Consider the following 27145-nt stretch of genomic DNA (forward strand, 5'->3'; position numbering starts at 1 on the left):
ATATGGTAAGCTGCATGTAATCGATTATAAGGAGCATTCGCCACTGGTATTTTACCCTAAGTAGTTCGTAATATGGTATTCCGAATCACCGTGTGCCGGTCTAAAAGTAATCATATTTTAGTGACATAAAACTTTACAAAGAAATACCTTTAAAAATTATTGTTTTCATCTAATTTATGTTTTTTGTTTTTTTATTATTGCGTGATTATTTATTTATTTATTTTAAAGAAACAAACAGTCGACAATGATATAATAACATTTTTTTTTTAAATACAGTTTAAAGACATACCAGCAAAGTTTCTAAATAAAAATCATACATATTATTCAATTGTGTTACAACAAAAGGATGTGTTTATGTGTATTAGTGTGGGAGTAAGTGTTCAGGTGTGTGTAAGTATGAGCATCATTAAATAGTAAGGGGGATCGTATCGCAGCCAGAAATAATAACTCTTAATTTATTTTTAAATGAATTAAGGGGTATGTAAAATATATCAATAGATGAAAAAAAACATTATAGTTAGAGGAAGAACGCTAGAGAAAAGAGTGTTGTGCATAGTTAGTGCTACAGACTGGCAGATGGAATAAATACTTATTTCTTGTCACGTGAAAGGGGGCATTAAGATTAATTTTGGAGAGTAGGTTAAAAGAGTCTAGTTTATTATTTAATAATTTATGTAAATAGCATAATTCAGATACAGTGCGTCTATTTTCAAGGGTAAAAAATCCATTTTGTTTGGCAGATTGGCTGTAAGAAGTACTAAAAAAACATTCGTTTTAAAATGGCAAAATCGTACGATTTCCTCATTATGCGTGCGTTTTACCAGACGACAGCCTTAATAACGAATGGTAAACAATCTCGAAATTTCGAGACATGGTCCCCCGAGCCTCGCCTCAGTCTCGAGACTAAAATTGTGCCGGTACTGGAAGCCCTAATTATAAAGCCAGCGTTTTTTGCGGCGTTTGCTCATTTGACTGTGAAAATATTAGAAGAAAACTTGCATCATAATTACTGCAGTTTCTCTCGATGTTTTACGCAATGATTTAAAATAATACAGAAGTTTCTAGCACGAAAAAAAGTGACTACAAACTTAAAAAAAAAGCGAAGTTTGAAAAAAGTGGTCAATCTGAGAGAGCTCTTCCAACCTCTATCACAAATCACAACACGGACTATCTCTTCGTTCTAGTGACGAGAGAACGCTTTTAATGCCATTTCATCGCTCTAATTTTCTTGCCTCCTCTTTCGCAGTAGTAGCTGTTCAATTCTCTTCAGCCCTACGGGAAATTGGATACAAAAAATGTCTTCTTACGCGGGGTAAAAATCAGAGCATTAAATTGTACCCCAAAGTTTCTTGAAAATGTACAGAAAAAATAATAAAAAATATTTTGATAAAAACGCACTACTTTAAATGACGTCACTGGTTCATGTGAATCAACCTATGATCTGAGAGCTATGGAAGATTTCCGGTCTGCTTGTCGCTTCTGGACCAATGGGAAGAACTGAATGAGAATAAGCGGAAATAAACCTCTGACGTTAAAAAAATCGTAGCGCCGATAATACGATCTATAAAAAAAAAATAAAAAAAATTTGACTTAGTTTAACAGTCTATGAACAAATATTTTTTTTTTAAATCTACTGAACTTCCTCATTGTGGAATAATTTTGTACTAATAAAAGCATATTTAAAAAAATATTAACAACAAAAAAAGAATATTTTTTTTTATAAAAACAAATGGTTGCTACTTCTGCAGGGGAGAAGTGAGGGAAGCGCGGGGCAGTATCAGACTCCCCCCTTCCCCTTTTCGTTACACCCCTGCAGAAGTAAGCAACCATTTGCTTTTTTTTATATTTTATTTTTTCAAATTTTATCCGTTCTAAAAAAATATTTTAATGTGCCAATATGTCTTCTTGCTCATACTGATCATCGTGGTTTCGGATGTGACAGGGTTTAAAGAACACCCTGTATGTTTTTTTTTTAGACACCAAAAGTATATATCATAAAATCATGTAAATGAATGCCTCGACACGGGTTGTGCCCAGTGAGGTATTCATATTTTAAAAAAAAAGTTTTATGTAAAACGTGAAATAAAAAATTAAAAAAATCTACCCACTAATGTTAGAGAAGCCCTTTCTTTATTTACATTTAAGTCAAGATTGAAATGTCACTATCTAAATATTGGAATTGTTTCTTTATCCTTCTTCTTTCCTTTCCATCGCCACTCCTATCTTCATAGTAAAGTATAAATTTTTTGTATTCATATTATAGTGTTCATTTTTTTATTTTGTTAATCTTTTTTTTAATTTTTGTATAAAATTGTAAGATTTAATATGTCAATCTACTTGCAATTTTCTCAAACTGAACGGTTTGGGTAGGTAGGAAGAAATTACCTTCAGGAAATATGCCCGCCCTTATATGTATATATATTGTATGTGTATATATATGTTAAATAAATAAATAAAACTGCATTCTTAACTCGAAACATATGTTTAAAGCTTGGAGTAATAACCTAATAGAGTTGTCCATACGGAGAAAGACCATTCTATGATTATTGACCACGAACTTAGCTACAGATTACAGCAATACAATGGGCCGTAGAAACTTAACCGTCTATTACACGTTAATTGTTAAATTAAAAACTGTATTAAATTAAAAACTAAACTGCAATGTTTTGAGTTTGTCCAAATTTTTGTAGACGAGAACTGGATTCAGCCCCATAGGGAGCTGTCAATATTAACATATTACAACAGAGTTTAAGAGCTCTTTCTATGTTTCCTTCTCTAAAGAGTTCTTCATCTCTCTTGTAATATGTTAATATTAACATAAGATCCCTAGGGGTTGAATCTAGTCCTTGTCTACAAAAATTAAGACAAACTGAAAAAAATGGTTGAAAAATATTTTCAGGCGCTGCCTAGTATGTAGGTGAAATAATTCAATAATATGAATCTCACCCGCAACAGTAAAGGTTTCAGCTCTCTAACTTCACAAATGTCAACAGATGGAAGAATCGAAGGAATATAGTTGTTAAAATATAGGCAGAATGGTGAATGTTACACAATGTGTAAAGTGGCCACTTAAACCAGCCAATGACAGGTCATAAGCCCCGTAGATGCCTAGACTTATATATTATCTTCTCTAATCTTCTAAGAGCGACTTTGGTTTTTATGCCCCAATGTCCAGAATGTGTAGATTAGTCAATTCATCACACGACTTGGAATTTTTTGGGATAGATCTTCCGGCTCTTTGTAGATCTCTTCGCGACTAAACAGTGTGGGATGAAGTTGGATTGGCATGGTTTAGCTCAAAGTTTTAGGACTTTCGTTTTTTTTAAATATATTGTATGCAATTATTGTTTGTCTTTACTAAATAGTTTTATGTTATTTTTGTTCAGTTTCTTGCATTTATGTTTCTTCATGTAACGTTTGTAATTGGCTTAGGCCGTATATATATAATAAATAAATAAATAGTTCTTCACCTCCGTTTTTATATGTTAATAAAAACTAAACTAATACGAAGCCAAAAATTTGAAACCTTTTTTTCTGTGCAATACGCAATACAGCTTAAGGGCTGGCTTCTCTAGAGAATTATTACTCTGAGGATTAAACTGTACTTAGACTAACGATAGTGTACTTCTGTAGCTCAATCACGATTAACTATCGACGTGCTAAAAACATGCTAAGCATTTGAGCGATCGCAATGAACAATAATGAACATAATATTTTTAATTGAATCGGCATTCACTTCGTAACACTTCATTATAAATTATTATGAAAATAAAACTTTGTTATCAGTGTTACACAATTTTATTCTTTTACAAGAACACAACTATAGTTTCGGGAGAGCACTCCTCCCATCGACGGGTGATATAAAACTAATATAATAAACACAGAATATTGTTCACAATGTCATCGAATCTAAACAAAAAATAAACAGATTAATCAGTGAAACTTAGAGCAGGGGGTTTTATTCTTATCTAAGGTGTTGGCATATGAATGGATGGTTATCTTAAGTACAGATATGAAAACATGGACAAAACATTGTGAACAATATTCTGTGTTTATTATATTAGTTTTATATCACCCGTCGATGGGAGGAGTGCTCTCCCGAAACTATAGTTGTGTTCTTGTAAAAGAATAAAATTGTGTAACACTGATAACAAAGTTTTATTTTCATAATAAATTAATAATGAACATGCTTAAGTTATCGCAGTCATAAGTCAACGCGTGTGTAATCTCTAAGTCAACGCTCGTGTCGGTTTGTTTTTTGTTTTCCTCGTAAATAAATACAGTTCACTGGCGAAAATCGGCGTTTACGATAAAAAATTATATAATATATTGCAATTGCAGAATAGTAAGGAGTATCTAATACAAAAAAGTGAAAATTAAATTACAATTACTATGGCGACTGCTTCTCTTGACATTTGGCTTGCTAACCGCCGAGCGCCGGATAAATGCAATAAATAGCATGATAAATAATGAATAAATAAATAAAAATTGCAGTTTTGGAATATTTTCTAAATTAACACCGGTGAAATTCAAATATGTGATTGCGCAGCAGGATTATACGTCGCGAAACGTAAATAATTTGACATTTAATATTAGGTGTTCACGGATGTTGCATTGTGATCGCGAATACGATAAACAACCGTGGTGTGAAGTTGTTATCACGTCAATAGTTATTTGTGTTACTAGGGGTGAGAAATACCCATACCTTATTTTATATTATATAGTCTTTGTACTATGGACGATTCGCCACTGTCATACTTTTTCTTTCGTGATTTCCCTATTCTTGATAAATTGATAATGTACCTAGAATACTATTTTATTTATTTATTTTCCATAGATAATCTTTATGCGAATCTTAATCACTTACTCAAGAATATAATGAGTTAGATGACTAACATAGAAGCGCCATACAAATGTAGCATTTTGGAAAGTTTTATCAATTACGTTCTGTGACTTTTCATATTAAATTAATGCGTATAAAATGACCTTTACTTATTTTTAATTTTAAGCAAAGAACAAACTACATTGCACACCCGTCGAGTCTTCTTCTAATGGTGCCACTAGAGATTGGCTATCATCGTGGAAAATTTTATTTTATCCGCTGCCGCCCTAAATAAGGACTTGAAGCTTGTGGTATCACAATCGTATTTTTTAAGCCTGGAAACAGATGGAATAGGGTGGGATTAAATTTCATGTGTAAGTAGCAAATTCACAAGTAATATAATTTGAGAATTCGATTATTTTACTCGTACCTTACCATCTGTCATATTGTTAAATAAAACAAAGCGGACATTTTGTAAGTATTGCCAGGGTAGTCGAATTTTTTACCCAGCTTTCTATTAAGAAGCCATAGTGTAATATTAAACTGTATTATCTTTACTTAATTTTTTTACGTTTGCCTTATAAAAGTACTTATTTTTTTTATAGTCCAGACAGTTAAATACTTTTTGCGGTAAAACGTAACACAACACACAAAATGAACGTAGTTATGCAGAAAGCAGCCAGCCATAGAAAGGTGAAACTGAGATATTAGCACCTTTGTGAAAAGAGTGAAAAAACAAATTTCCACAACAGTTGGAATGTTTTTGACTTTGATAAATGATAAAAAAGGAATTAGTTAGTTTTTTTTTACATTACAAACAAAAATTTAATTATGTATTTGACCAGTTTTAATGATTTTTAAATTCGTTAAAATTTTCTAGTGCTGTGGGTGTTTTCTGCCAATTGAGAAATACCGTTTTTGTGATTGATACCATTTTCAGAAGGTGATTAACACAACTTTTTGTATAAAAGCAGTCTGGCTGTTTTTAGCGGAACATAGAATTGACCTTACCGCACCCGATAACATAAATATCTATTTTTTTCACAATTGTGGACTGGCTGCTTTCTGCATAACTACGTTCAAATCATCTTATATTTGTGTTATGATTTTATATTGTTCGCGGTTTGGCAACATTAGGCAACCACTTTACGCATGCGCGCAGATGGTATGTCGTGCAGGGGATGGAAGTATTGTATTTTCTTAATTACTCCGTGTGTGACGTCGTGACGTGTGGCTGATTGGTGAATTGACTTACTGTAAACCGCAAATCTATCACATCGTTGGTTGATTCGGTGGAGTAGTTAATTTTTATTCAAATCTTTTTTTGTTATTTTCTTCATGCATTTTCAAGAGACTTCTCCGAACAATTAAAAGCTCTAAATTTTACCGAGCCTAAAAATACAATTTTTATTACAATATTTGAGTTTTTCCAAATGTTCGTAGACAAAAGACTGGATTTCACCCCCTTGGGAGTCATTAAGATTAACAAATAACAACAGGGATGGAGAATACCTTGAATAAGGGAATATGGAAGTCTAGGCATTATAACCTGTCATTAGCTGGTTTAAAAATCAACAAATGGAAGAATTGAAGAAATATGGAGGTTCAAACATAGGCGAAAAAGTGAATGTTACACAGTGTGTTAAGTGGCAACTTAAACTAGCCAGTGACAGGTCATAAGCCCTGTAAATGCCTAGACTTCCATATTCTCTTATTTAAGGTATTCTCCATCCCTGTTGTTATTTGTTACAATTTTTATATTTCATTTCCCGTCGCACTAAACTTCCTTGTTATTAAGATTTATTTTTTACATTTTTATTACAAATAACAAATATAAATAAAAAAAGAACAAATCAAGTTAAACTTGCTAAAAAAGAGTTGGGCTCTTTAATTTATGATATTCATATTTAAAATATTTCGCATATTTTAAAAAGCAAAAGCAACATTGTTTATACTGTTTGAAGGTTAAATATTTATTATGTGTTATTATGCTTTTTTTATTTGATTAAAAAACTTGTCGATATTAACGCGGAGCTCTGAGAATCAAACCTGACAAAAAACTTCATTCAATATTCGTTAAATACATAAATAAAATATCAAAGTCCATGAAGAGGCTATTACTATTTTAACATATTAGGATTATTTCAAACAATTTGAGACTGGCGCTCAGTCAAAGATGTTTATCACGTCGATTGATAGTTCTTAAACAACACCTATCCATTATATTTTTTTATCTCGTATATTTTTATTAGGCTCAACTTCTGAGGTGCGCGACCTGGGTATCGTTTTTGATCAAAAATTAACCTTTATTAGGCACATAAATAATATTACTAGTAAATCTCTAAAAATGTTAGGCTTCATGTTACGCGTGACTAAGGAATTCAAAAACAGGCACTTTGAAGTTGATGTATACTTCATTAGTGAGAAGCCAGTTAGAGTATAACTCACAATATGGACTCCTTACTACAACTTTCACCAAAATTCCCTTGAAAGAGTCTAAAAAAAATTCTTACGTTATTTAAATTTTAAATTTAAAGATTTTTTACTAAAAACATTGAATTCGTTAAAACTTAACGATAGAATAAAAATTATAGACCTCTTAAATTTACTCAAAATTGTAAATTCAAAATGGGATTGCCCTGAACTATTATCTCTCATCAACTTCAGGGTGCCTGGAAGAATGACTAGACAGGTGCCACCGTTTTGTAGCAACAATTCACGGACAGTGTATACTTGTAATGCCGTATTAAACAGACTTCATTACCTCGGCAATAGTTATTCCCACGTATCTGATATATTTAGTGTAGGGTATTGTTCCTATGGAACAAACCTTTTGAACTTTTTCAAAGATGGTGAATGGTAATTATATTTATTTATTCATGCATTTTATAATATATACAGTTTTTGTTCACTTTGCCCAGCTGTATGAAACAGTACTTATAATTTTCTTGTTATATTACTAAATATTGATTTATTATTTAATGTAGTTTTTTACATTTATTCTTGAATTATTTAAACTTTCTACTGAATATGCTGTATAATTTTAAGGTTAAATTTTTAATACAAATCCTGTATAATTTTTAGGCTTAATTTTTATTATAAATCTTGGGTATAAGGAAATTTATGTATTGAAAAAAAAAGATGATAAGCCAAATGTGTTAGTATTATATTTTTTTTAACGGCAGATTTACAGTTAATGTTAATAAAATAAAAATAAAATACCTACCGAAAAGTGCGGCAATTGTTGAGCAATGTGAAGTATGAATTTATCTTCAATTTCATCTATAAACAATATTTTGAGTTTGTCCAAATTTTTGTAGACAAGAACTAGATTCAACTCCCTGGGGAGCTGTTTATATTAACATATTACAACAGAGATGAAGAACATTTAAGAGAAGGTAATATTGAAGTCTAGGCATCTACAGGGCTTATGACCTGTCAATGGCTGGTTTAAGTTGCCACTTTACACACTGTGTAACATTCACCATTCTGCCTATATTTGAACATCTTTATTCCTTCAATTCTTTCATCTGTTGATGTTTGTGAAGTTAAAGATAAGATAGATGAATCTCACTCGCATAAATAAAGGTTTTAGCTCTTTAACTTCACAAACGTCAACAGATGAAATAATTAAAGGAATATAGATGTTCAAATATGGTCAGAATGACGAATGTTACACAGTGTGTAAAGTGGCCACTTAAACCAGCCATTGACAGGTCATAAGCCCTGTAGATGCCTAGACTTCTATATTACCTTCTCTTAAATGTTCTTCATCTCTGTTGTAATATGTTAAACTAATTTTCCGTTTTTGGTGGAGATTTCTAAGTTTGCTCTTAATACCCTCATATAACTAACCCTAGTATTAATACTAATATTATTTAAATAATATACTTTTTTACTTGTCGAGTTGAAGAAAATCACACACGCCCGTGTACCACAATGACGAGATGATCGAACTACGCTAAATATCAATGCAGTGCCTTTTGGAACTTAATTTATAAGTGCATAAACAGTAAAAATAGCAATTTGATGAACGAATAAAAGAAAATCAACAAAAAAAATTGTTCTTTTGTTCATAAATCACTTTTACCAAAATAAACAATCGTCTGGAATTGAATGCATGAAGGTTACATTTTATAAACGCCCGCGTGACGTCACCACATTTTTACGAAGATTCCACAGTGTGCTGGTTAGTGGCCATATTTTGAGAAATATTAACACGTTTATGGTACCAGGGCCTCGATTATGATGGGAAGATAAAATGTATTTATTTATTTTTTATTAATATCCCTACAGAGATGAGGTAGAATTTTTTCAAATTCAGGATTATGGATATTCGAGCGTTTACAGGGCTTATGACCTGTCATTGGCTGGGTTAAGTGGCCACTTTACGTTTTACAACATTCCCCATTCCGCTTATTAGCGAATATCGACACAGGTAACATTTTTTTTTGTTGATTTTTGTATATATGTTATTAAATGAGAAACCATTCACAAGCGTGTTGGAGCGCCATATGAATTTGAATTTGAAAAAATTCTACCTCATCTCTGTAGGGATATTAATAAAAAATATATACCTACTCCCCCTCGGGAGAAATCCAGATTTGTGTATGTACAAAATACACATACCAAAAATAATGTTGTGTATTTATTTATTTATGACAAAATACAAGGTTTTAAAACTTTACATATTACATTACATTACATATTTTATTTGTACGAAATATTCCCAATCGGCAAAAGTGCTGGTATGAGGGGATATTATTTATAATAACACAATTGTTTAAATAAAAAGTCGATAAAATAACATCACATATCACTCGTCACACGGGCTGTAAGAACTGATTTATTTAGGTGTTTTTTTAAGAACGTATATGTTTTGAACATTTTTTAAGTACAGGGCTTATGACCTGTTAATGGCTGGTTTAAGTGGCCACTTTACACACTGTGTAACATTCACCATTCTGCCCATATTTGACCATCTATATTCCTTCAATTATGTTGTAATATGTTAATATAAACAGCTCCCCAGGGAGTTGATTCCAGTCCTTGTCTACAAAAATTTAAACAGACTCAGAATATTGTTGGAAAATTAGTTATTGATGCCAAAATAAACTATGCATAAAAATCTACCTACCTACATAATAGCGTGAATCAAACCCGTCTCTAAATCTTGCAAAAATAGATTTCAATTTTACTAATTGACACCGCAAACTTAGCATTCTCCATTGAGTTAGTAAAGCATTATTAGAAATATCACGTTTTTTATTTTTATTTTTTTAAAGCAATAAAGGTCTATGAATTACTGTCTAGTAATAAAAATATAGAAGACAGCTTGATAACAAAAATACGATACAAGAGCGACGTTCGTCGATATAAGTACCATAACCCGGGGTGAATTTACGCCATAATAAGCAATAATAATAATATCCTTGTTTATTAGCAAAAATTACAATTTCTTTATCTACCACATGTTTAGGTAATAGATTTCTCTGGATTATGTCTCGTTTGCCTAACTAGGTACAACCTGTTTTAAGGCAGACATTTATTTGAGATAAACAATAACATGACTACCAACTAGTTTATTCATTATACTATTATATATTATATATTATATCGACAGAATCAAGAAAGGGGTGCTGCGTTGGTTTGGACATGTAGAGCGAATGGACAGCGAAAGAACGGCTAAAAGGATCTACGATGCGAATGTTTGATGGATGCAGAAAACGAGGAAGATCGAGAAAGACATGGAACAATTAAGTCCATCAAATACTTGTATAATCTAATACATTTTTTGTTTGTTTTTATTTTTTTTTTATTAATATCCCTACAGAGATGAGGTAGAATTTTTTCAAATACAGGATTATGGATATTCGAGCGTTTACAGGGCTTATGACCTGTCATTGGCTGGGTTAAGTGGCCACTTTACGTATTACAACATTCCCCATTCCACTTATTAGCGAATATCGGCACAGGTAACATTTTTGATTTTTGTATATATGTTATTAAATGAGAAACCATTCCACATTTTTTGTATTAGATTCTCCTTACTATTTTGCAAATGCAATATATTGTATCATTTTTTATAGTAAACGCCGATTTTTCGCCAGTGAACTGTATTTATTTACTAAGAAAACAAAAAAACAAACCGACTCGAGCTTTGACTTAGAGATTACACACGCGTTGACTTATGACTGCGATAACTTAAGCATGTTCATTATTGTTCATTGTGATCGCTCAAATGCTTAGCGTGTTTTTAAGCACGTCGAAAGTTATTTGTGATTGAGCTACAGTTGATTTAGTAAAATGTTTCACCACCAAGCTAATGCCTGAAATTTTAATTTTTTTTTTTTATAAACATAAATGAAAAGTTAATCTTTCTGTCTGATTGTAATGGGGTCCACAGGAGAGCAGAGAGCGCAAGAGGTTGGCGTGCCTAGTAAAGGTTACCTACATTTCTGAATACTGACGTGACGGAGGTATGGTGCGGCTGTAGTGTGTAGTGTGTAGTACGCGCGCGGATCTGTGTAGGTATTGTACACTGGTGACTCGGAGACGGAGAACAGAGACCAACACCGCTTTACACCAAACTGGTTTCTAGGTATTCAATAACCACGGCTTCAGGGGCGGACTTCAACACACATTTATTACCATCACAAAATTAAGATATATTGACGAATTTATTTTATAATGTCTGTGTCCGATTCCGAGCGAACGAATAATCATATTTTACACAATGTTTTGAGTATGTTTGAATGCCGGATTTTTTCGTTATTGCAATAGATATGGAATGTAGAAGTCTAGGCATTTACAAGGCTTATTCTAGGGCTTCTAAGGCATCTCGTAGGTGCCGTGCCGTGTATAAAAGCGATTGTGCGCAGCTTACCATTATATTTGACTGTCCATAATAATGTTTTGCAGCGACTTTATTTATAGAAAATCAAACAAATAATTTCTACTTTTTATAAATCTTGTATTTTTCACCAAATATAAGTAATTTTTTAAATAAAACGTGCCCAGCGCCAGCAATGAGCCAACAAACTAGCCGATACCTACAGCTTATTTCTTTATACAAATATGTAAACTATATTTTGAACATGTTAAACCCAGTGGTGGGATTTTTCTCCTTGAGTAAACTTTCAGATTACACAAATTCTTTAAAGATTCTTGATTGGGAAAACAGTATTTTAAACATTATTTCTTAAGGACTATTTTTCTTTGATGTGATACTTTTGACATATGACTCGCAACACATGTGGCGCTCGACGCGGCCGTTTTTGGCATTATTCATTTCTAGAACAAAGCGGCCAGTTGACATTTCAATCGTAATCTAACCTAATACTCTGAATTCATTGTGCTCAGACATTTTTATTAAAGATAAACAATAACACGACCACCTACTGGTTTATTTATAAAACGATTATTATATTATATCGACAGAATCAAGAAAGGGGTGCTGCGTTGGTTTGGACATGTAGAGCGAATGGACAGCGAAAGAACGGCTAAAAGGATCTACGATGCGAATGTTGATGGATGCAGAAAACGCGGAAGATCAAGAAAGACATGACACGATCAAGTCCATCAAATACTTGAAGATGGACTTGAGTAGGAATAATCGGCGTGCGTGCATGAGATGTATGAATGAAGAGGAAGTGAGGTCTGTATGCAAAGACAGAGTGATGTGGCGTTCTATCCTCTGTGTCTACCCCTACGGGGAAACATTTTTTTTTGGTGAGATATTTTGTTTGTTTCTTTATTTTCTACAATTAGTAAAAAAAACTATTATTTGACCATGCAATATTACCTAATGTTAACTGTAATAATGTAGTATTGTTGGTTTTCTCAATAAAATAATTTTTACTCATGCTTTTTAAACATAAAGTGCTGTATTTTATCAATGTTTTAATGTGTGTGATCTTTGATGACGTATTCAAGTACACGATCCTCAAAACAGAATATAAAATACGAAATACGTTTGACGTTTGTAAACGTCACAATGTTCGTGCTCTAAGGCAGCCATTTTGTTAGCAGATTCTAGGCCTCGAGTTAAGGCGGTGTTGCCAGCGCGGCCCTGCTTTGATAATATTCTCACAGATATTTCTCAAGTCGGTGATTGGGTCAGTAGGTGTAGGTATTTACTGGTAATTTTAAATGTATATCACTCTTCTCTGCTGGAGTATACCAGCAAAGAATGTAACCTGTATTTATACATAGAATTTCATACGAATTCTTCACTAATAGATGCTTATTATTTATCAATAACTATAAGGTACTAATTTATGGCGTCATTGTAGTATAGAGTACAGGATTACATTATAGTTTCATAAACTAATAAAAAGTGATAATTCACAATAAAAATAATCACTCCTTAGCATGTAAACATCACTAGCGCCGCGATTATAAAGGCTATCTTTATCAGTACATACCGAGACGGTATCCATAACTTATGTACTATCTCTATCTACCTGGATATGTTTTACCGACTTGTCATTGTGTGATCGAATCCAACAAATGAATGACCCCGAAAATTAAGTCCGCGTTCCTTACTTAATTAAAATTTTAAATAGTTCTCATTTACATTTTAAATAGGCTTCGGTGATAAAAAGTCGTCACTTCAATGCATTTTTAAACTCCAATAAATCCCAATTCAAGCGAAATGCTCGCTGGAACATGATTTGACAATTACCAAGACGTTATGCTTATGATCGTCTGTATTTATTAATATAGACGATAAATATGTTTAGGAAACATATAGTACAATTACGAGGCACATCCAGAAAGTAGGAGTACTAGTTGGCTCTCGTGCTGTGAGATTTTTTTCCATAAGTTATAAGAATGACTAGACAGGTGCCACCGTTTTGTAGCAACAATTCACGGACAGTGTATACTTGTAATGCCGTATTAAATAGACCTCATAAACTCGGCAAAATTTATTCCCACGTATCTGATATATTTAGTATAGGGTATTGTTCCTATAGAACAAACCTTTTGAACTTTTTCAAAGATGGTGAATGGTAATTATATTTATTTATTCATGCATTTCATCGGCTTCCCACTTACGCCGGGAAGCTTGACTGTGGCAGACGCGGGTGACGAACCAGCGCAGAAAAACGTGGTTAACGCGTACGTTACGTTTGGCCCTTCGAGCCGGATCGTCGCCAGTGGTCTCCAGTCTACAACTTCAGCAAGTTTTTTGTTCACTTTGCCTATCTGTGTGAAACAGTACTTATAATTTTCTTGTTGTTTTACTGTAGAATGTTTTACTATTTAAACTTTCTACTGAATATGCTGTATAATTTTTAGGTTAATTTTTTAAATATAAATCTTGTATAATTTTTGGTTTAATTGTTTTTAATAAATATTGGGTATAAGAAAATTCACGTTTAAAAAAAATAAAAATATTAAGACAAATATGTTAATATTTAAATTTATTTCAACAGACAGGGAAAAATTTTTGAGAAGGGAATATGGAAGCCAATGACAGGCCATAAGCCCTGTAAATGCCTAGACTTCCATATTCCCTTCTCGAAAATGTTTTCCCTCTCTGTTGAAATAAATTTAAATATGAACAACTCCCTAGGGAGGAAATCCAGCCAGTCTGCAAGCATTTGGACATAATCAAACATTGTCAAATATGTTAACATTATAAATGTTTGTAAAAGGCAGATTTGCCGTTTATGTTTATAAAATAAATAAATAAGTAACACTGATTGGTAGTGGGGGGTCTCCTGAACACAACGAGCTCCGGCGACCCTCGTTAGTACCAAAACTTGCCTCATAGTGTTCGTTTCTGCGGAAGATGTCAATAAGAATACCCGCCGAGTGCGAGGTGCGCGCTGTCATAAGGTTCCTTCTCGCGGAAGGAAAAACTCCGACTGAAAATTTAGCTCGGATCAAAACTGCTTATGGCGAAGGTGCTATGAACTGAACAAACGTATTTAAGTGGTGTTGTTAGTTTAATGAAGGAAGAACGAATATTCATGATGCGCAAAAGAGTGAAAGACCCTCAATTGTGACCGATGAGTTGGTGAAAAAAACCGACGAAACTGCTCGTGAAGATCGCCGATTGACAGTAGATAAATGTCTAAGATGTTTTCACAAATTTTCAGATCTCTGTTATACGAAACAATGACAGAAACGCTGGAATATCAAAAATTGTGCTCAAGATGGGTCCCAAAACAACTAACACCAGCATAAATTGAATCGGGTCGCTAGTCGCGAGTTCCTTGAGCGATTTAAATTGCAAGGTGAGAATTGTCTGAGCTCCTTTGTGAACCACCCCGAATTCTCCCCAGACTTAGCGCCCTCAGATTTTTATATTTTCACTTTCCTGAAGACTTACATGGGAGGAAAAAATAATTCTAACCGATGTGGGGTGAAACAAGAGATCTTGAAGTAGACGAAGGAGATGGCGTGTGAGTTCTATGAGGAGGGCATTAAAAACCTTGTGCCACGATTTACAACTTGCATAGAACGGGAAGGCGACTACGTGGAAAAATTAGAAATATATGTATAAACCACGTCATGTATTTTTTTAGTATAAATATATTAAGTACAAAAATTGAGTACTCTTACTTTCTGGACGTGCCTCGTACATTGATTTATTTATTTATTCATATTTTTTACCTTACAAACTATAAATTATAATAAAAATAATGTGACCTCACTGGGGTTACCCGTGCAGAGGACAATTAACAATATACTTTTTTAAAAATATTTTACATTTGAGAATAAACAAAGAAGACTAACTTAATAAACAGAGATACTTAACAAAATATTCAGACAGCTTTAAACACTACGTATTTACGTTTATAATTAATTTATGCACACTATATTATTTATATTACAAAATGCACAATGAAAGAACAAAAACCAAACATAAGCCATAGACTTGTGGAGCAGTTGATTCAATATTGGTTCGGGCAAATGAGACAATCCATTCAACTTCTACCTAGCTCCACTTTCCATATTTTATAGCCTTTTTGAACATTTTCTGAAACAGAGGTAATAAACAAAATGTTCAGACAGTTTTAAACACTACGTATTATGTTTATAATTAATTCATGTCCATCTATATTATTTATATTATAAAACGCACAATGAAAATAATGAAAACCTCTTATAAGCTATTTACTTGTGGAGCAGTTGATTCAATATTGGTTTGGGCGAACGACAAAATCCATTCAACTTCTACCTAGCTCCACTATCCATTTTTATAGCCTTTTTGAACATTTTCTGGTTACTTTTTAAAAAAGTACAGTAAGTTTTAAAGAATACAAAATAAGACTTAACTCTTATGGACCAGTGACGCTTCCATATTATATAATATAACATGCAAAGGTTATCAATGAACTATTTAACCATGTTGGGAATTGAACCCGAGACCTCCTGTGTGGAAGACAAACGCACGGAACACTACAACACAAGGCTGACAATTTAACTTACTTATTGAAAGCATCGCCAGAAGTTAAAATTGATTGTTTATGAATAAACAGAATATTTGTTTTAAACCAAATTTACCTCTCCTCTTAAAAAATGGCTAAAGCAAAAAAATGCACTTATTTATAAACAAGATGTTGAATATATCGTATAAATACTGATAAAAAATTACAACCGGTGTGGTAGTTCTTTCAAAAACTGTTTGCTTGTAAATAAAAATAAACGGAAATTGTAATTTCAAATAGGTAGCTATTATGTAAAAATATGAATGGATTATTTCGTATGGTTCGATTTATGCAAACAAATATATTGAACAATATCAATTGATTGAAAAAACAGATCTTACGTAATAATATGCATATTATGTATGTATGTTCGGTCCAGTTTTGTATCTATCCACAGATATATATGCATAGTATATCAAATTGAATTGAATGGTCAAGCCTTGGTATGATTTATGGGGTGTAACAACGTTGGAATGCCTCAAGGCACTAAAATGGGTCCATTTCTGTTGACGTTAATTATCCTAACACGTTACACAAAAATATTAAGTCATGCTATCACATTCATCATCACCCCCTTTCCGCATCCAGTGGTACATAGGGCATTGTATAGGTAAACTAAATGCAGTGAGACTGGCTTTTTAATTTACGCCTTCAAGTTGAGGACTGCATTGGATGCCGCTCCAGATCCGCGTTTTAACCTAATTTTAGTGCTGTTATAAGTAAAACGGTGTAAAAATTAAATTCGTCACATTAAATACGCGCAGTAAAGAATTTAAATTCAAAATATGTATAGGCTTTCTTTTCAAGTAGAGAATGAAGAAGGTATTTTATTTTTATTTATTTATTTATAGACTAATAAAGTAAGCAATTATTTTTTTTAAATTATGTACCGTATTATCAGCGCTACGGTTTTTCAAAGATTGATATTTCTGAAATTACTCCAAGTGTGACGTCTTAAGTTCTCTTCCGCTTCTTCTCGGTCAGTTCTGCCGATTGATCCGTTGACGTTTAGTAAACCGGAAATCTTTCACTACTCTCTTATCATTGGTTGATTCATATGAACTAGTGATGTCGTTCAAAGTAGTTCGTTTTTATTAAAATATTGTTCAATATTTTTTGCGTATATTTTCAAGAAACTTCGACGTATAATTTAATGCTCTAATTTTTACAATTTTTCGTCAACCTCGTGGTGTAACGGTCTGCGTGTTTATTTGTCTACCTTACGAGAGGTCTCAGGTTCGATTCCAGACATGGTTTATATGAAATATTTATTTAAAAAGGGTGTTTTCACGACAGTATATTTCATAGTCCCTGGACTGGTACCTGAAGCGTAAGGCTGATCATATTTCCCCCATGTAACAAAAATTATCAAGTTACGCTGTGATTGGTGTAACAATGCATTGCCCTATGAACCATTAGGTGTGGAAAGGGAATGATGATGAATTCTTGCAATTTTTTAAAATCTTATTTCCCTTAGGGCTGTAGTTACTATTACATCACGGAAACAATAAGGTGTCGTGGGTTTTAAAATATCATTTTGGTCAATCTATTTTTTTTACTGTCGAAACTGAGTGTTTCTGTACTTCTCTATGTCTATACAGTTTTGGACGTACCCGAAACATTGTATATTTGTTACGTAGTTTAGTGACCTGGTTTTCTTTGTTTCTCGCTTCTCCCACACGCATACGTCGCCCCGTGCGCCGCTCACACACTCATTAGTCCCAGTGTGTGGAAGATTGACCTTGCGAAGCGAATTGAGGAAATAGGTAAATGTTTCAGTACACTTATCGCCATTTTATTTCAAGCTATGAAATCGAAAAGATTTTAATGATTTTACGCTTTTTTTAGGATAAACGTACTATTTTTTCTGTAATGCACCGGAAACTCTTTTTACCGGTGGATACATATATATATAGTTGGATAATTTATATAGCGCCATTTTTGTGAAAATCACCTCAAGGGCGCTGTACAATTAATAAATATCCCAGTACGTCTTGCAGCTACAGAGCGCATGGACGGTTGGGATTCTAGTTCCTCGTTTTCAATTAAGATCAATAAAAAATTATAACAGATAGGAGCTAGATTACAGGACGTCTTGCAGCTACAGAGCGCATAGACAGTTAGAAATTTAGCCCCCATTTACACATTTTAAAAATTGATAAATCAATTTAGTGTATTAATGATACTAAAAAAAATAAAAAATAATATGAATAATAAAAAGGAGTAAGATTACAACACGTCATGCAGCTACTAAGCGCATAGACGATTGGAATTCTAGACCCCATTTATAAAATTTAGGTATTTTTAAGTTGGTATATGAAAGCTAGATAACCAATCATCGTGCAGCTACAAAGCGCATGGACGAGTGGAATTCTAGCAAAGTTAGAATGATATCAATAAATTTATAAAAAATAGAGCATAGTAGTAAGTTTGTCAAGTGTTCATGCCAAGAACCAAGCAATAAAAAACTAAATAAATAAAGCACTGTATTAACTCCATGGTTAACAAAGGGAGATAGATGTCCGAAGAGAATCTTTTGTAGACAGTAGGTAGATATCGTCACCATGTGGCCCACTAGGCTGCTGGAGAATTTCTGGAAACGCACGTGTGTAGACTGGGGGATTATGCCTATTGTTCCAACGACTTGGTGTCCGATACGTTCTCTGAAGTGAAGTGTAAAATTGGCGAAAAGTACCTGGTTAGCACCATGCGAAGGAACTGATAAAAGGGGACTCGCAAAGGTTTGCCTTCGGCCTAATAAAGCTCAGCCTCATCAAGTGAGGGTTGTCACTGGAGCCCGCCCAGGGCACTGCAGATTGAACAAACACCGCGCTAGAATGAACCTTTCCGAAACTTCTAGATGTAAGTTCTGCAGTGAACATGAGGAAACACCTACACAACAGGGGCGAACCGTGTATAGAAGCGATTATGCGCAGCTTACCATTATATTTGACTAGCCATAATAATGTTTTATTGTAACTTTATATACAGAAAAACAAATAAATAAATAACATTTATTTTAAATCATTTCCACCGTTTGTGTTTTTATCCTAATTTAAATATAAATTTTAATAAAGCGCGCCCAGCGCCTGCGGTGAGCCAAGAAACTAGCTTATTACGAAACTAGATTATTCCAGCTTATTTTTTCATACAAATAAGCATACTATATTTTAAATGTAACCCCAGTGCGGGTTTTTTCTCCTATATAAAACTTGCAGATTACACAAATTATTTGAAGATTTTTGATTTGGAAAACAGTATTTCAAACATTGTTTCTTAAGGACTATTTTTCTTTGAGATGGTACTTTTGACATAAGACCATAATTACTTTTATGCGTCATGTTGTAGGACATATAGCGCTCCGCGCGGCCGTTTTTAGCACTATTAATTACTAGAACAATGCGGCCAGTTGAGATTTCAATTGAATACCTAATATCGACTGAATTCATAGTGCTATTTTTTATTTATTTTTAGTAAATATATATCACGAAGTTACATCGTTTGAGTTGATTTTATGGATGAGAGTTGTTGTATCACACAGAACTACTGAAACATATCAATTTATTTTATGCATTACTTACATTATATTATGTACCTTCTATGTAGGTACAAATATATGATATTTTTTTAAAGCTTACCTGTAAATAAAATCACTATTCACCACTGCTACAAACATTCTATGTGAATGTGATGCTTTACATCATAAAAGGAACCTTATCTTCTGGGGACCACTGGTTAAACCTGAGGATATTAAAGAGCTCGTCCCCTACTTAATAACCCGATACTTTACGGATCTGGGCTTGGAGGGGGAGATTTAGCAAAATGTAAACTCTCGCCTTCCAGACAATAGCCAGGCTCTTTATAGACCTGGCCTTGGAGGGCGAGAACTATTCACGGGGACCCGTCACAACAGATCTTCACAGGTCGCAGTGACGTCAGGAGCTTGCATTTTATCAAGTTTATTACTAAAAAGGTGTTTGAATTGCATGTATTTAAATTTTATGAGGACTATAACAGGGGTCACTAGTTGGGAGTTTCTTCGAAAGCCGTGTCCCCGGGCCGAGGGTAATTAACTGATTCTCTGAAAGCAAAATTCCCGGCAGTTAATTCTTATCGAATAGTGCCATTGTTTGTATTTAAATGGATACAATGATGGGGAATGTACGTGTGTTACCTGGGCCCCGATCACAATGGGAAGTTAACATTTATCATCAATTTTAGCTACATAGTAAAATTAAGTTTTCTGTATGAAAAGCAGAATATGCATAATTTTTTTTCTTTCAAACATATTCATTAGGGTAGGCCGATATTTTTTTAATGAATTTTGAAATAAAAGGGGTCTATAAAAATGCCTTTTTGATTACTCAGAATGCAAAAAATATTTGATACTACTTTTGGCCCTTAACCACAGCTTGAAGTCTTCGAAAAAGTAAATGTTTGCGCTAAAGCGTCATTTCGTATTTAAGTAAGAAATTCAGTCCAATTAAATTTTATAATGTGCATTAAACCTTATTAAATGAGCATCTAAGGGCGAGAGTTGCACTTTGTTTTGTAATAAATGGGTAGCATTGTTTTGATGAGCCATTGTTTTCGTCGATATTAGCCAGGCGCTCAACGGAATCAGTTCCGCGGAGTGTAAACATTTTGCATTTCGGTAGTTTTAAAACGTGTTCGAATTTGTAATAAATTGTATCTTTACTAACAAAAAAAATCAATATAGATAATTCACAAAATATTCAGACAGTTATTAACTTCAAACCTCGGTTGAAGGCCAAAAGTTTTATGGAATACTTTTTTTAAATATTTTTTTATTCAAAGTAATCCAATATGCATCTTTTTAGACCCCTTTCACTTTGATGTCTAAAAAAATTAAAAACATCATACATCATCGTCCCACTCTAATGTTCAAGTATAGATTACCGAGGAAGATACTTTAAATGTTCATGCAAATATACTCATGTCCGTATACAAATATCGGTTTTCCTTTATAGACAGTCGAAGATAACTCTGTTAACCTCCCATTGTAATCGGGGCCCTGATCGTTTAATATAATTTTATCGGCGCAATAACGAAATATCACATACTACGAATACCGATAAAGATATACCAAATGGATTTAGAAAAATTGATTGAAATTTCAAAATCAATATGGATATTGCAAAGAAATGTTTTTGTACATAATTTAAAAAAATATATTTTAAAAATTAGTCTACAAAATCTCGGCATATTTGGCCTTGATAATTGTGACGTCAAGATTCGTGACGATGTTTTATTTAAATTTAAACGGTCCCAAACAAAGTTTGAAATTTACCCATTCTGTGTCCTTCCAAACTCATTATCTGATCCCACATTCCTCATGATTTAATATGTAAAACATAATGTTCTTTTTTTAAATTTTTATAAATATTAGTGAGTATGTGCAAAAACAACCGTTATTTTTTTTAGTTAATTAGGTCCTTTTTATTTTATTTTAACATTATGTAAGTATTTTTTTTATATGTATTTATTTTATTTTATTTGGGAAATCAACAGTTCTACATACATTTTTTTAGTAAACAAACAGATATAGTGTATAAACTCAGAACTAATAACAGATTTCCACATATTATACAAAGTTAGTAAAGAAAATATATTACATATCAAATAAATACATACAATTTATACATATAAAAATGTTATTTTCATGTACTCAATAATCAAAGATTTTTTAAATATTTATTTTAAGAGCATTAAGTTACTGTAAATTGGGCCGGATAAGGACAAAAATGCTTGAAGAGAGGATAAGGAGGGGAGGGAAGATGTACATATTTATTATTATAATGTCTACTAAGTTACATAATACATTTTTAGTGTAAATTTTAAATCTGACAGAGTGATGTTTGTGTAATCTATATTTTTAAATTTTGTATTGTACATTGAAAAAGTCCTACGAAAAAAAGCATTTTTAACATACGATGTTAAAAATGTTATGTTTATGTTTTTTTAGTACACAATTTTGACTAATTTCTTATTTTGACCAGTCTGTTTTTTGGTAGACTGGAAGATATTGCTTTTAGCAATAAGTCCGCCAAAATACTTATTCTTTGTACAAAGTTTAAAATAATATAAATATACCTTGAATTCCTTAAAATATGTATGTATTATGTTTTTCCCTTTTGAAAATGTTTTTTTTTTACATCTAAGCATGTTTTTCATTCTTTATTTTAATTCTTACCGTTTAATTACTTTTACAAAAAAAAACATTCATTTTCAATATTATTTCCATTTGTAAATAGGCACTAACTACAAACTTATAAATAACTTTTTTTATCTTGATTTTAATTTATAAACAACTTCCATTTATGTTTTTTTTCCTTCTCTTTTTTGTACTTTAAAATTTAAAAAATAGTTCATTGATAACCTTAGATATTTATTTATTTTATTTTATTAGGGAAATCAACAGTTCTACATACATATTTTTAGTAAACAAACAGATATAGTGTATAAACTCAGAATTAATAACAGATTTCCACATAGTATACAAAGTTAGTAAAGAAAATATATTACATATCAAATAAATACATACGATTTATACATATAAAAATGTTATATTCATGTACTCAATAATCAATTTTTTTTAAAAATATTTATTTAAAGAACATTAAGTTACTGTAAATTGGGCGGGATAAGGACAAAAATGCTTGAAGAGAGGATAAGGAGGGGAGGGGAGATGTACATATTTATTATTATAATGTCTACTAAGTTACATAATACATTTTTAGTGTAAATTTTAAATATAATTATAGTATTATATGAAAACTCCACTGGTCCATTAGAGTTAAATCTAACTGTGTAAAATATAAAACTATGTAACCGTACTGTATGATTGTTGTACAAATTTGCATGTGAGTGTAATTATTATCCTAACGAAGAAAAGGGTACGTCTCGAAACCGGTAGACATCAGAAAGTTGCTAAATGGTTATACATAAATATTAACTGCCATTTATTGAAATAGTTAGTTAAGATTTTCCTCAATATAACGTGTTTAAGAGGGCCTACTTTCTCGGCGGGCGTACTAAATTCGTGTATATACGAGTATGTATGTCGGGGAACAAGTATGCATTTTGTACTTAACATGTGACAATTCAGTATTTTTTTTATCTTAAAATAAAGAAGAAGAAAAACTTTACAATGCGTATTTTAAATTTTCAGAAATTCTGTCATTTAACATGTCAGGAACAAAGAATACACTTAAACTTGAAATATCTCAGAACTACAAATATGGACTTAGGTATTTTCTTAAATTGGGCATCCAATTGTTAAATAAATTTACTGGTAGGTAGTGAGATTTTGTTTATTTTTCTCTAAAAATAAAAATGTCTGTCTTTAAACAGATTGTTCCTAGCTTTACATAGTCCAGAAAAATCTATTTCCAAAAATATGTAGTAGATAAAGAAATAGTCATGCCTGTTGTCCGGACGAAGATTCTGCAGTTTTTTGTCCATATGTAGGCATAGCCTTTTTCTGTCGTTCTATTTCTTAACATTCTTATCAATAAAAGCATGATTTATAATTTTAGTTTTATAGCACAATCTTTTGTTAGTGGCAATTATTGAATGTTATCTTTTGAGTAATTTTTATAGCTGGGGATAAAGATACCAGAGTTTATATTACATTCCTATTCTTACATATTTGTTTTACATTTTCAGATAAGATAAATCTTCGCGTTCAAGTCTTCAAAACATGCGGGGAATTAGGAGAAAATAGTTCTTAGAGAATCAGTGGCGAATCAAAAATATGTGCAGAGTGAATATGTGAAAGAAAAAAAATGGGCGAGGCAAAGTTTAGAGTTATCGACACAGAACGCGATAACTTTAACGTGTCGCCGAGTTCGGGCAAAGTGTCGATAGTTTCCGACAGTCTGTCGTCCAACACGGGCAAAATCTACATCAATTCGACGAGCGTGTCGCCGCCGCGGGTGTCCGTCAATTCCGCCAACCGCTCGCCGTTCCTCGGCAAGGTGTACATAAACCCGGACGCGTCGCCGACGTTCGAGAAGATATCGCTGCACTTCGACAACGGGTCGACGAGCTCGGACAAGCTGTCGACCAACTCGCGGTGCGTGTCGCCGTACGCGGAGAAGAGCGTCGTGCGGATATCGCACACGTTCGACGACTCGTCCGAGAGCCGCGACGACTTCTCCCGCTCCGACGACCTGTCGAGGAACTCGGACAGCACGAGGAACCTGTCGGACATCTCTCGCAGCCTGTCGCCGAGTTCTCGAAACGAGTCGAGGATTTCCGGGGACGCGACGTCGAACGGCGAGGAATTGGAAAAGTCCGCTAGTCCTTGTCCGAGCAAAGAAGAAAACAAGGATGACACCAAAGGATCGATCAGAAAGGAACTGAAGACCCTCCCCGGCGACCTTAGCAGCCTTCCGAGAGACTTGCTACCGAAGAGAAATCCTTTTGTGCGGGTAAGAAAAAATATTTTTACTATTCTTATTTATTTAACAAATTTACGGACAATGTCGAATTTAAACAAATCACATAAAAATAAACAATAATAATAATATTATAACTGTCCATTATTTATTATAGGAGCAAAAATTCAATACAATGATATTTGTTCATAAAATTATAAACTCTAATAAAAAAACAGAATTTTGGAAAAAAATTGATCGGAACCAGCATGAACACGATCACAATACTAGAGAAAAGAACAAAATTAGACTTCCATTTAGGAAAAAGGCAAAGTCACAAAATTCAATTTTATTTAAAGCAATTAAAAAGTATTACGAAATGGAAAAAAATATTTATGAAGAAAAAAACATATCAAAATTTAAAATAATGGTCAAGACATATGTGATAAACAATTTATAAATTAAATATATTTTCAATGTTATTATTAGAACACACATAACAATATGTATGATATGTGTGCCCTACTTTAAGATTTAAATAAATAAAAAATAAAAAATTCATTAACATTTTCTTGTATACCCACGAACAGGCCATGCCTTTGTGGGATTTTTCGTTTACTATTTTTCTATTAATATGTATTTCATTGATATGTAATTATGCTTTATTTTTTTAATACTCTGTTTTATTACTATGTTTATTGTAAAAAAACAAAAAAAATAAAATAATAAAATAAAAAAATTATAATACAATACATCCTCATCATTCTCTTTCCGCACCTAATGGTGAATAGGGCACTGAATTGGTACACCAATCGCAGCGTATCTTGATATTTTTTTGTTAAATGAAGGTAAGGTGATCAGTCTTACGCTTCAGATGCCAGTCCAGGGACTATGAAATATTCTAGTGTAACAACACCCTTTCAAATAATATATCATATCAACCATATCGGGAATCGAACCCGAGACCTCTTGCATGGTAGACAAAAACACTGACCATTACGCCACGAGGCCGACAAACGTTATTTCAACATAGAGGGAAAACATTTTAGAGAAGGGAATATGGAAGTCCAGGCATTTACAGGGCTTATGACCTGTCATGGTGACCTAGTATAAAAATTGGAAAATTGTTTTCAGGCGTTGCTTGCCTAGTAGGTGATTTGGTTAAACCGGATGAATCTCACCCACGTGATAAAGGTTTCAGCTCTTTTACTTCACAAAAGTCAACAGATGGAAGAGTTGAGGAAATGTGGATGTTCAAACATGGCAGAATGGTGAATGTTACACAGTGTGTAAAGTCGCCATTTAAACCAGTCAATGACAGGTCATAAGCCCTGCAAATGCCTAGACTTCCATAATCCCATCTCGAAAATGTTTTCCCTCTCTGTTGAAATAAATTTGAATATGAATAGAATATATTAGACAGGCATTATGGAATCCAGGTGAATTCTGCAAGTATACAGTAAATTTATTGGGAATACTTTTCAGTATTTTTGTAAAAAAACAAAATTTACAATCAAAATAATTAAAATCATGATTTTTATTTACAAATCTAATAATTCTGGATAGAGGAGCATGGAAACCATCATTTGTCTTATTAATTAGAGAATAGTCCGTACATCAAATAAACTATTAAGTATCTTAACTCTTAAAAGACTGTGGTAAATAATCCCTTTGCGCGCGGTGATGTAACATCGTGTTACCACTAGTAAAAGATGGAATATTCTAAGGTTCAGACATGAAAAAAAAAAAAAAAGGGAGACATACTATTAAATTATTCCTTTTTCATAATTGATGCAAATAAACATATAATTTAACCCTGTTATAGCAAAATTAATTAAAAATCATCGCATGTGACGCGCGTGCGTCCCCTATCACTGTCATCAACCGACTGAAGAATGAATCTGGTTTAGACAACACCCGCCGCAGAACAGCGTCTCTGTCTTCCTTGTCATGACATATATCTTCGTGCACTCTCTTGTATAAGTGTGTTGCTGAATTAGCGGACATTTATTCTTCGCGTAACAAGGATAAATATTTCGTGTATTTACTCAACGCATAGTTATACAAATTTAACTGTGCAAATCGGCTGCGAAAATGTCCATTTGAAGATTACAAAAATATGAGTTCGCCATTTAAAAAAATAAGAGATATATATCAAGTCTTGTATCCTATGTCGACCAGTGTGACATCATAGCCACAGAAGAGTTAAACATGCAAATAAAATCTGCATTAAATCGACGTTGTGAGAGACTGGGTATATTTAGGAAAAGTTCCATGTCGGTAGAGTTATAGTGATCTCTTGTGATTTCTAGTTTGTACGCAATTTTTAGTATAAACAAATGTACAGGTTGCTTCTTCTTAGAGACATGTCTTCAATCCGTGCCCCATGTCTGAGGGTGGTGATTACGCCTGACTCCAGGCATGACTCGTCTGTGAACAGTCTCCCTCCATCTGGAACGGTCTTGTGCTCTTCTATA

At 33.0% G+C, this 27145-nt stretch overlaps 1 protein-coding gene across 1 annotated transcript in view; it reads left to right on the plus strand.

Moving 5' to 3' along the window:
- Nucleotides 1-27145, plus strand: part of Rhp (GTP-Rho-binding protein rhophilin) — a 292710-nt gene that overhangs the window by 15309 nt on the left and 250256 nt on the right. Inside the window, exon 2 of the mRNA XM_088238614.1 lies at nucleotides 23956-24722. Coding sequence (XP_088094740.1) covers nucleotides 24075-24722 — 648 coding nt within the window. The 5' untranslated portion in view covers nucleotides 23956-24074. The remainder of the gene's footprint in view (nucleotides 1-23955; nucleotides 24723-27145) is intronic.

The sequence above is a fragment of the Micrasema longulum genome, unplaced genomic scaffold (genome assembly GCF_059751315.1).
Source record: "Micrasema longulum isolate JH-2025_06_02 unplaced genomic scaffold, ASM5975131v1 h1tg001930l, whole genome shotgun sequence".
In the NCBI taxonomy this organism is placed as follows: Eukaryota; Metazoa; Arthropoda; class Insecta; order Trichoptera; family Brachycentridae; genus Micrasema; species Micrasema longulum.